This window comes from Austrofundulus limnaeus, unplaced genomic scaffold (assembly GCF_001266775.1).
Source record: "Austrofundulus limnaeus strain Quisiro unplaced genomic scaffold, Austrofundulus_limnaeus-1.0 Scaffold645, whole genome shotgun sequence".
NCBI classification, from domain to species: Eukaryota; Metazoa; Chordata; class Actinopteri; order Cyprinodontiformes; family Rivulidae; genus Austrofundulus; species Austrofundulus limnaeus.
This window is the reverse complement of record NW_013953047.1, coordinates 113826-125302: the sequence shown is the minus strand read 5'-3', so window position 1 is coordinate 125302 and position 11477 is coordinate 113826. Positions and strand designations below refer to the sequence as shown.

Here is an 11477-nt window from a genome sequence, read left to right as displayed (position 1 = left end):
ATATATATATATATATATACACACATATACATATACATATTTTTGTGAACGAAAAATCATAGATGGAGCCAGCCACTTGTTGCTCAGATGTGGACATTCAAAAACGACGCAGGCAGAGCTCAACCAAAAGAGCAGAACTGCTGGGTTGAAGTGGTTTTTGATGCTTTTCATTTGTTACAGACATTGCCTCATGCCATTTACCAAACTTATTGAATTAACTTACTTTAGGTATCTACATTGTAGTTTTTTTTTATTTTTTAGAACTAACTATGATATTGCTGTGTGACATCACCAATATTTTCTTGGTAAAAAAGTAACTTGTTACTTGTTTAATCACAAGTGGGTGGTTACACACTAAAGGTCATCAGTTCATCGTTTTATGAAGTTGTGGCACGCAGATTTTTTCTATTACATCTTCCGGCCCTGTTACTTCTTTACTTGGCGGCACAGACAAACATAAGAGGTGGGCTTTGCTGTGTTTTCTGAATGGACAAAGGTACGTATCTAGATATATATCTGTTACTCATCATTGGAACAGAGGATGAATACTTTTTTCTGACATGCCTATCCTAGTTTCCACAAGTGCTCCAGAAAATAGCTTACAGAAACCATGTCTCAAAAACAGCACAGTTTAAAGATCTGATTTAAGTCAGGACTTTTCTTTTATTAAATATGAGTATTTTTTCCTCACTGAATGCAGCATAAAACCTTATTTAAATACTGTGCAGAAATTATAGTGCAAATATCACTTTGTAGGAGCTTCTGGAATTAAACTAATGTATAAAACTCTTTGTGGCTACACGACACACAACTAATTGAAAACAGCTCATTGATAAATCTGGACACAAGTGTTTATTTTCTGTTTAGTTTAAATAATAAAACTGTTTAACAAATGTATCATTATTCTCCTCAGCACAAATATTTCCTTTTCAAGTTTTTATTCAGCATGAACAAAGAAGATATTAAAGGGCTTACATAAGCTCACAATCCATAAAGTTGAACAAATTTAATGGAAGAACATTTTAGGATGGTAAAACTCAGAAGAGAAAAATTGTTATAATTCTTAGATGAAAAAGTAAAAAACGGACAGACAATAAAAATCTCCCAAACTCCAGTTGTTCACAAAACAATTTTGTGCAGATAATTTTCATCAATGAGTTTAAACTGATGTTTTCTGGACATAATGAGCACAACTACACAGGCTTGTTAGAATAAAACAGCCAGCATTATTCACAGATGCACATCATGCTTTTATAAGCCCTTTAACACTAACAGACTATTATTTTACAAAAAAGGTAAAACAAGGGGGAAAAACAGCAATATAGTGTGTTTAGATTATGACTTTTTTAAATTGCAAATTGTCTCATTTACAGGGGACACAAATTTCACCAGCTGACCTTCAGGAATAATATCTACACAACTGCACTTTCCTAGAACTAAGCTACTACATCTCAGAGGTATTAACATATATTTTAATACTGAAACCCCGAACAGTAGGGTGAAGCTGAAAGCGTAACAGTATTCCCATAGGATGTTCCCAGTCCAGTTTTAAGYCCCGCCTACTCCATGTAACAAAACAGGACATTGTCCTTACAAAAACCCACCTCAGATATATTTTGCAGGTGTTGACTCTTGTAACATTTTATATTTTAGGTTTAGCTGTAATAAGTTCTTTCGTACTAAACAAAAAAGGTCATGTAACACCATGGTTGTGTGCAGGGTGGGTAGACGGGGCATAAAACCCTGCATCACTAGTGCAATGACTAGTCTCAATACTACTGAGGCCGCGAGGTGACATGGGGGATTTTTCTTTTTGCGTTCCCACACAAAAGTATTGCATTCCCTTGCAAAAGTCGTTAAACACTGTTGAGCCTGCCGGTTTATTAACAAACTCACATGTTCACCATTAGCGAGTTAGCCTACTGCTTTAATTCAGCTTCAGAATGAATATATCACACAACCACACATGGAAGTATGTCATGCCGATATTTTAACACAGTGCAGCTACGCAAMATCATTGTCAATTTCACGAACTTGTGGCAACACATCCTGTTTTGGAAACTGGATATTTCAAAATAAAGTCTGATTTAATTCAGTTCATATACGAATCAAACGTTTGCGTGGGGATGCAAAACAATATTGCAAGGGAACGCAAAGGTATTGCGAGGTAACGCAAAAGTATTGCGAGGGAACGCAAAGGTATTGCGAGGGAACGCATAGGTGTTGAGTGGGAACGCAAAAGTATTGCGAGGGAATGGAAAGGTATTGCGAGGTAACGCAAAGGTATTGCGAGGGAACGCATAGGTGTTGAGTGGGAACGCAAAAGTATTGCGAGGGAATGGAAAGGTATTGCGAGGGAAAGCAAAAGTATTGCGAGGGAACGCAAAGGTATTGCGAGAGAACGCAAAAGTATTGCGAGGGAACGCAAAAGTATTGCAAGGGAACGCAAAGGTATTGCGAAGGAACGCAAAAGTATTGCGAGGGAACGCAAATGTATTGCGTGGGAACGCAAAAGAAAAAAAACAGTGTCCCCTTGCGGCCTCCGTACAATACTACAAAGTGGGTCCAACAAACTAGATCCTGCTGGCTTCAGTTCCCAACAAAGAGAGCAGATGGGGGTTTGGTCAAGAATTAAAATAGATGTTGATGGTCAGAGGTCTAAAGACCAGGCGGTAGGGGGGCGGGGCGGGGGTTGATAGATGAAGCTGGTAGAAACACTGGATTGAACAGTCTCTACAAGCTTACTAATCATTACCAATAAAAGAGGTGACACAATTTTGTTCTTCACAATCACAGAGCTGAAAGAGAAACTTATTGTTCTACAGAGTCGTTCTTAGTCTGAACGTCCAGTTGATTCTCCTGTGGAGGTGGGGGATGTCAGCTTACCTAAAAGGTTTTACAGAGTTTACCCAGTCAGGTTCATTGTTCGGGGGGATTCCATTACTGAAACAAACATTTGRGGTTTAGGTTTTTGCTGGAATTATTTTGTCCTTTAGTTCTCAATTCTAAAAAGGTGGGAGTGTCCATACAAAAAAATCCATTACTTGGGTTGAACCAGCCACGAGGAGTCAGGCGCGGCTCATATAAACAGTTCAGTATCTGGGGTACGGCTGATCTCTGAACACCCCCTTGGTTGTTCTCGCTGACAGTGCCTTGCTGCGACCGTTTGCCCACTCTTCCTGACCTGATTAGGAAGAAAAGAGAAGAAATAAACGGGGAGTGATTACACAGACGATGTACTTAAAACACTCACTTACAACAACCTGTCTTTAACGCTGTCTATGAAAATGTTCATGGAGGAGACTGCGGCTGAAATTGGGGACCTCTTCGAATGTTTGTGAAAACAGAAGCAGCTTCTCAATTCGAGAGAACAAACGGTGACTCACACAGAGAAGCTCAGCTTTCACCTGGAAGGTTTCATCTCAGATAATTGAATGAGAGGATCAAATAGCTACTTGAAAAGGACCCGTTTAGTGGCTCCCAGCAAAAAGGTCACAATTACCATTAGCCCAAATCGGGCCTGTTCACCCCCTGCTACTGTCGATGTGAGAGTGTCAGAATTGACGGCACCTTTTGTCTGATCTTCAGCCAGAACTGAGACTTCTCTAGAGCTGATCCTTACAAAGACTTGTTTGCTTTTTTCTGAGTATAGGCTCTCTGTTGGCAGCACACAGCCAATACCCCTTAATTAAACCTGTCACCTTCCACTGACAGTCACTTTGAAGAAACACACCAAGGTAACCTTGTGTTTGGAGAACAAGAAAGCACATCAACAGTGTTTATCTGCTCCTTTGAAGATGTTGCTTTTTTGCTGCCTGACCTGCACAGTAATGATTATTATTTTTATTTCATGTATTCAAGTAGGCATCATTATAATGAGCAAAGCATATGTACAGGAGGGTAAGAGGACAGGTTTTTATTTATTTATTTTTTGGTCTTTTGTGGTCAAAAAAGTTAGGGTAAGGATATAAATGGCTTTGGCATCTTTCTGAACACACAGGCAGGAAAATAAAGTAAAAAATAGAGAAAGAATGAAACATTTTTGCTTATGAATCATCGTTTCATTTTGATAAATGCAGCATCTCACTGGGCTGTGGACGGTTGGAGACTAGTTTAGGACTCACAATTGAAAGAAAATCGAACTCAGTGAGACTGCAACAGAAAAAGCACCTGAGTGTGTGCAACCAAGTGTCCAGTAAAAGCCATACAGATGTGTTTTGTGTGGCCACTTTTTTGAAAATCCCAGCTTGAAATTTGTGAGACTTGCAAAACTGTATTCTAGCCATTGTACAAAATGTTGATGCCTATGTTAGCCCACATCCTACCATCAGTGACCCATTTGTGTCCAACTTGGCTGCTGCCCTCACGTTTTTGAGTAGATCTTCTGAAGTACACCTTTAAAATGAAGGCAGGCATTTTTGACTAGTATTTCAGTAGCTTTTATACATATAATTTGTGTGTATTGTTCAAACGTGGACATTTTTTCCCTATGCAGGTCTCAAAAATACCCCTAAATCTCTTGAGATGAACTCCAGACGTCCATGGCAACTTTGTGGCTATTTTGAAAAGAAAAAAATATCATTGCACAACTTTTTTGAACATATTAAACATTTATTGAACAAGGCAAATCATTTTCAAGTCACATATTTCGTTTGCAAGAGAGACCTGGCCTGAAGGTAACCTAACATCCATGTTATTGATCTGTGAGACGAAACCGGAGCACCAGGAGAAAACCCATGCAAGCACAAAGAGAATGTGCAAACTCCACAGGCCCTAATCGGGGATCAAACCCAGGGCCTTCTTGCTGTGAGACATCAGTGCAAACCACTGAGCTGTCCTGCTGTCTGAAATTTCAAGCAGCAAGGAAATTAAGGACCCCTATGAACATTTCAAAACATTATGAGGACTCCCTCAGTAATGCTGTTTGCCAACTATTCATCATCAATTGTTTCCCAGTGAGATACTAGCTTTGAGCTAATTAGTCTGCTGAGTAACTACTTAAAAAAGTTTAGGATTCAGTGCCTTCTAGTATTTCATCAAAACTATAACAGTACAGTCACTCTAATTAGGATATACTCCAAATTTCCAAATGCAAAATTTTTGAGCAAACATAAACATCTTTTTAAAATGGTCACAATAGAGATTAAATGTTCTAGTTAGGACTTCATTTGAAAATAAATGCAAAATGATTGGTTCCTACCTTTACAGAAACACAAACATAACATGTGAAATGCAGATTGTCCTTTTTACGTGATTTCTGTGTGATCAATGTGAAACATTTATAAGGTTCTCACCAAACTCCTGTGTTGACCTTGATGCCATCTCTTACATATGTGAAAAATGTATTTATGCAACAAAAATTGTACTATATAGCTCTCCACAGAAACCCTGATTAGGACTTATAAATAGGCCAATTTAGTATCAGTTTCTTGTGGTTTTCTCCTTCCCATTATTCTGCTTGATTTTTTATTATTACCCACCATCAGTGGTGGGCAGCGCTAATCCAAAAATTAGCTCCGCAATTTCTAAAGTGCTTATGCCATAGACAAACTTGCGGAAGCTAATTTTAAAGCACAAGTTCAATTTGAAACTTACTAGCTGGCAATAACTCATGTACAATATATTTACAACACTGCCAACTAGCGGAGTATGAACTGTTTTACAATTTAATTCTACAACTGCTGATTGCTGGGGATGTGATTTCCTGAAACAGACCTTTGGCTCCTGGTGTAAATATTAAAAAGTTGTTGAGGATTGCTAGTTCGGCTAGTTTTCTTTTGTTTATTGTAGATTTTTCATTAAAGAAGCATCAATAAAGTAATTTTAAAACTGTTTATTGGAAAACTGAAGCGATGCATTCTGGGTACATGACGGATTTGATTTGTGATGGGAAACGAAAGCACGGAGTACAGAGAACTATCTTCACTTCAAAATAAGAGCATGAATTTTAAAGTTGTCCATATTTTTGTTGTTGCTCCAGTTGACCACTAGATGTCAGTCTTCATCAGCATAACATCTTTAAATCATTTCTGCTTCTCTTCAGCTAACMCCGTTGGCCGATTGCTTTTGACCAATTACGTCAAGTATTGAGGTCCAGTGTTTAAACTTTATTTAAAAAGAGCTTAGATTGCAAAGTAAAATAAATCAATACATACAAAACTTTAGTATGGATTACAAACATTAACTTTTCGCCTGGTCACGTAGTTCTAGCCATTGCCTTCCTGCTACATAAGCAGACACAAAGCATTGTGGGAAATGTCTGTAAAATCAGAACCGTGACTGAAAGCAACAGTCAGCAGGATGTATACCTTCACAATAAGTGTGTTTATCTGGGAGGGGTGCTGTTGGATAGATCACATGTGTTGTGATTCATTGACAGTCATACCTTCCGCTGTTCAAGATAATGATGACTGGTAGATAATTAGTCATTAGCAGTACTGCAGTTTAATTTTAAAAAGCGCAAATGCACTTATGAATTATAAAAATTTGTAAGACTGCTAAAGTGCAAACAAAATATTTAGGTCTGCAATTAGTGGTTTTGCGCTTTAGCGGGCYKKTGCCCACCACTGCCCACCATCAAAAGGCAAAGGGAAAAAACTTAATTGTTGCCAGTGTCTGTTTTTGTCATTGAAGAATAGTTACCATCTAACTCAGATTCTGTTTAAATCAGGTTCTATTTTTTTATGTTATTTTACACATTAAAAAATGCCTATTTCAGTTATTCTAGTTTAGGAAGTGAGAAAAGATCTAAACTGGATTGTTGAAATGATTTTAGAGATTCAAACCCTGAGCATACTGTAAAACAACTACAGATCATACAAAGGCAAACAAACAACACAGCCTGAAAGATGCACATGCCTTTTACTGTGCAGCAGGAGCAGTACTGTCAGCTGCACACTTTGTAGTCCTGCTGTCGGACCTTACATTCTGCAGCAGGCACGACCTTGGCCCAGCTCTTGTCAAAAAGCTGACACAGTTTTGTTGAACATTGTCTCAGTGGTGTTTGTTTGGCCTGAACTTTGCTGAAGAGGCAGATATACACGTCTCATTCCACGCTTGATGAATTGCTTCTMAACTGGAGAAAAACATTGCAATAAGTGGCTCTAAAACATGCAGACGATCGATTTCTTTTTAAAATCTAAATTTCAAATGACACATAAATGTTTCACAGGGAATATTGTTTGTAATAGTTTATTCTATATGTAAGAGAGAAAACTGAAAAAAAAATGTTGAATGATTTCAAATAAAGCTAGTTGCAATAATGTAAATTTAGTGACAAAATGCTGAGCTCGTCAGAAAAAGACAAGAGTCTAACAATAATTAAAATAAAAGTTTTGACTCAGTTGGTTGAGCTGTTTCCCAGAAATAAGGTTTGCATGTTCTCTCTGTGCATGTGTGGGTTTTCTCTGGGTATTCCGGATTCCTCTCACAGACCAAAAACATGAATGTTAGGCTAATTGGTAACTCTACATTGTCACTAGGTGTRAGTGAGTGAGCAAATGGTTGTCTGTCTCTATGAGGTCCTGTGATGGACTTGTGACCAGTCCAGGCTGTACCCCTCCCCTAGCACACTGGCTGCTGGAAATGGGCACCAGTGACCCCCGTGACCCTGAAAAGAGTAAAAGATAAGGGATGGATGGTTTTACCACAAACTCAGCTGACCAGCCTTTCTCCTTGTCCCATTTCTCATGAGCCTTTTCTGGCCTTAGAATGGTGCCATATCTATAGATAAACTTCTAACTTATTTTTAAAGGCGTGTGACCTTTGAACTCAGGAGGGATCCAATTCATTTTCACAAGGAGCCAAATAAAAAAAACTCCAGGACTATGGGGTACCAAGCCCTTTGATGGGCTGTTAGGTCCCTGTACGACTTGTGTCAGAGTTTGGTCCGCATTGCTGGTAACAAGTTGGACTCGTTTCCAGTGAGAATTGGACTCCTCCAAGGTTGCCCTTTGTCACCGATTCTGTTCATAACTTTTTTGGATAGAATTTCTAGGCGCCAAGAAGTTGAGGGAATCCGTTTTGGTGACCTTAGGATYGCATCTCTGCTTTTTGCGGATAATGTGGTCCTGTTGGCTTCATCAGAYCCTGATCTCCAGCTCTCACARGAGCRGTTCGCAGCCGAGTGTGAAGTGGCCGGGATGAGGATCAGTGCCTCCAAATTTGAGACCATGGTCTTGTGCCARAAAAKGGTAGGCTGTCTTCTCTGGGTYGGAGAGTATTTCTGGGTCTTGTTCATGAATGAGGGAATAATGGAGTGAGAGATTGATAGGCGATTTGGTGCTGCGTTTGCAGTGATGCAGGCGCTGTACWGATCCATTGTGGCGAAGTGAGAGCTGAGTCAAAAGGCGAAGCTCTCGATTTACCGGTCGGACTATATTCCTACCCTCTGCCAGATAAATGATTTAAGAAGTCAGGAAATCTTCCGTGAAGTAACTTCACTRAYGAAGYTGAAGGAAGTTCATGTTCAATAAAKGAAAGCCTGAACAACATAGCAGGAAATCAGTTGAATCTCTTCTACAAATTTTATTCCAGTTTCTGACTCCAATCAACTCCAGCAGCACACAAAGTCAGCAGGCCTCRGAGTAAAATGACCCTTGTCTATCTGAATGTAAAAAACAGAGCCCAGACTGTCCCAGGCTGCTCTAAGACCGAGAGTGCAAAAACAMACAACCTCAAAAACAAAAAAGCCTCTGCTCATATAATGATGATTTAACCTTTTAACACATGTCTSTAAGTGGTTACACTCCTGGAGGTGTTGTTACCTTTTATGTCAGACATTAACGTAACAAACTTTTGTTTTTACAGACAGAAATAACACGATAAGACACACTAACTCTCATTCTCCTAATGGCTGCAATGTAAAATATGTAAAAATATAAAACTGGATTAACATTTAGTCAATCAGTTACAAAATTTCCTTCAAACAGACAGCAACTTGATAATGCTTCACAAAGCAGTTTTCAACCAAATGAGAAAACTTGTGGCATTTAGTCTCGAAACATCTTGTTTCACCCTGACTATCTACAGTGTTCATTTCTTTTAATCCTGACAGGAAACCTAAAAGGTTTGTTAGTTATACTGGACTTCGTAGCTGTTTGCTGCAGGAGCAATATTTGGTTTATAAGAAGTTTGAATAATTTTGCTGTAAAGATCTGACTGTAGAGAAAAACATTCACAGTAGTATAAACTGCTGCTTGATGGTTTTCTTATGCAGCTCCTGCATTTCTAGAGAAACTGTGAAAATAATGTTTAATTAATTTCAGATATTGACATGTTCCTCCCCTCAGAGATGGGACAATCAGAGCTCCAGCATGAAATGTTTTTGCAATCAGAAGAAGGAATTACAGATAATCTTAATTAAAAAAAGAAGAAAATTTCCCATCTAGTGTCAACATGTAGTTGGTGCAGGTTAGGTAACGCCTGGTTCACATGACAGGATAATCATGCCGATGTTTGCCCTTCCAACAATCTTAAGGATGCTCTGATTATTGTGATGGCTCTGAAGAYAATTTTAGCAGATATTCCTGCCGTGGGTGGGGAGTWATGAGTGATCTAGTCAACTCAGAAGAACGTCAGATCGCTTTGACCTCAAATCTTGCCGTGTGACACAGACTTAAGATGGGGATCCCACTACTTGAATTTTTTTTTTATTTTGCGTGGCTGCCTCCACTTAATTGTTCAAATGATCTGAAGAGGTTCTGATTTGTAACAAATTACTTTTAGATATGTTCTTCAAACTGCATAAGTTAGAAGCCACGGTAAATTATCAAACTCTGAGCAGAGTTTAAAAATGGAAAATACAGTGCTACTTTCCCCCTTACATGTTTCTTCTTTTTTTACACTTATAATGTTCCAGATCTATGAACAAATGTAAATATCAGACAAAGATAACTTGAGGAATACAAACTGCAGTTCTTAAATGATGATTTATTTATCAAGTTGAAAATAATATATTCAAATCAGGTTTTATGTGAAAACGTAATTTGCTAAATCATGAATTAACCGTAGTTTGTTCGGAAAGCTACGTTTAGTTTGAGTAGCTTCATGTACAGTCAAGAATTCATTTCAATATATTCATTGTTCAAATATAGAGAAAACATTAAACAGTCATCAACCTTCTCACAAATGCTTCAATGCAGTTGCTGCCACTAAGAGCATTTTTGATTCTGAATATTTCAGTCAGTTTAAAGACTATTTTCATGAAACTTGGCCAGGATCAGCAGATTCTGATGTTATCAGTCCATTAAATGGAYGTTATTAGTGGTTATCAGTCCCATAGAATGGCTTCAGACTGTCCTGACAGTGCCCYSTAGTGGGTTAATATATCAATGATATTGAATGTTAAAWGTGTAAATAACCAAAACATATTTTAATTAATTTTTTGTCCGGGGGTGGGGGGGTTCGCACTGTTTTCTTGATGCCCATGCCTGGTCTCAATCCTGGCTCTCCCTCTTTCTGGTCCAGCACTCTACCCATTGCCCTACATTGGGCCTGCAACAATGGTCTACTTTATCGAAGGTCATGACCATTTTCTCTAAAATTAACTTTACTGGCTTTATGCCTCATTTAACCTTAGCGGTTTTATGCCTCATACTAACCAGCCAGTTGTAACATTATCAGTCCATTCTATGGGAGGGAGAACCCACTAGGAGCCACAGTCAGGACATTCTGAAGCCATTCCATGGACCTGCTAACGACTAATAACCTCCATTTAATGGGTGATAACATCAAATGCGGGTGCCAGGATTTGTTTTCTAAGATTATTTTTTTAGATTTCATGACTCGCTCTATTGTAAGGTGTTTAGAATAGGAGATATGCACCGACCGTACAGTCTGTATCTCTTTAAAACTTTATATGTATGGTTAGGTCTGAAGTTGCTGAAAATATTTAACACAGGGAAAGTAAAAAAATACATTTTTTTATACAGTACATGACATATTTATTAGACTTTTCCGAGAGGGACGGTTTCAAGCCCTAAGGTAAAAAGTGTAAGATTAAAAAGAAGATCATTACTCCAAAACTAAAAATGCATCAAAATCAATGTTATCAGTTACTGGCCTAGTCAAGGCAGTAATAGTCTTGTGCCAAATATTCAGTTTCAGTCAATGTGTCCTTGGGCAAGACATTTCACCCACCCACTGATGGTGGTCAGAGGGTCCAGTGGTGCTGGTGCATGGCAGCCCCACCTCTGTCAGTGTGTGCCCCAGGGCAGCTGTGGCTGGAGCTTACCAGCATCAGTGTGTGAATGTGTGTGTGTGTATGTGTGAATGTCTGAAGTGTAAAGCGCCTTGGGGTCCAAAATAATTTGATAAGGCGCTATATAGGTTCGAACCATTTGACTTTGCACCTTATTTTAATTGTTCTTCATATTATTTTTTTCTTATATTGAAAATTAAGAGTTTTTCTGACAAAAATATAAAAAAGTAAAAAATATGAGAAAATAATACAAAACTTTTTATGTATGGTTTTTGGT

The 11477-nt window shown here is 38.5% G+C and overlaps 1 protein-coding gene across 1 annotated transcript in view; it reads right to left on the bottom strand.

The window, feature by feature from the left end:
- Positions 1 to 2454: 2454 nt before the first annotated feature.
- Positions 2455 to 11477, bottom strand: part of khdrbs3 (KH domain containing, RNA binding, signal transduction associated 3) — a gene marked incomplete at its 5' end in the record, with an annotated part of 93332 nt that continues 84309 nt past the window's right edge. The window contains 1 exon segment of the mRNA XM_014027394.1: positions 2455 to 3184. Within this exon segment, the coding sequence (XP_013882848.1) occupies positions 3093 to 3184 (92 nt within the window).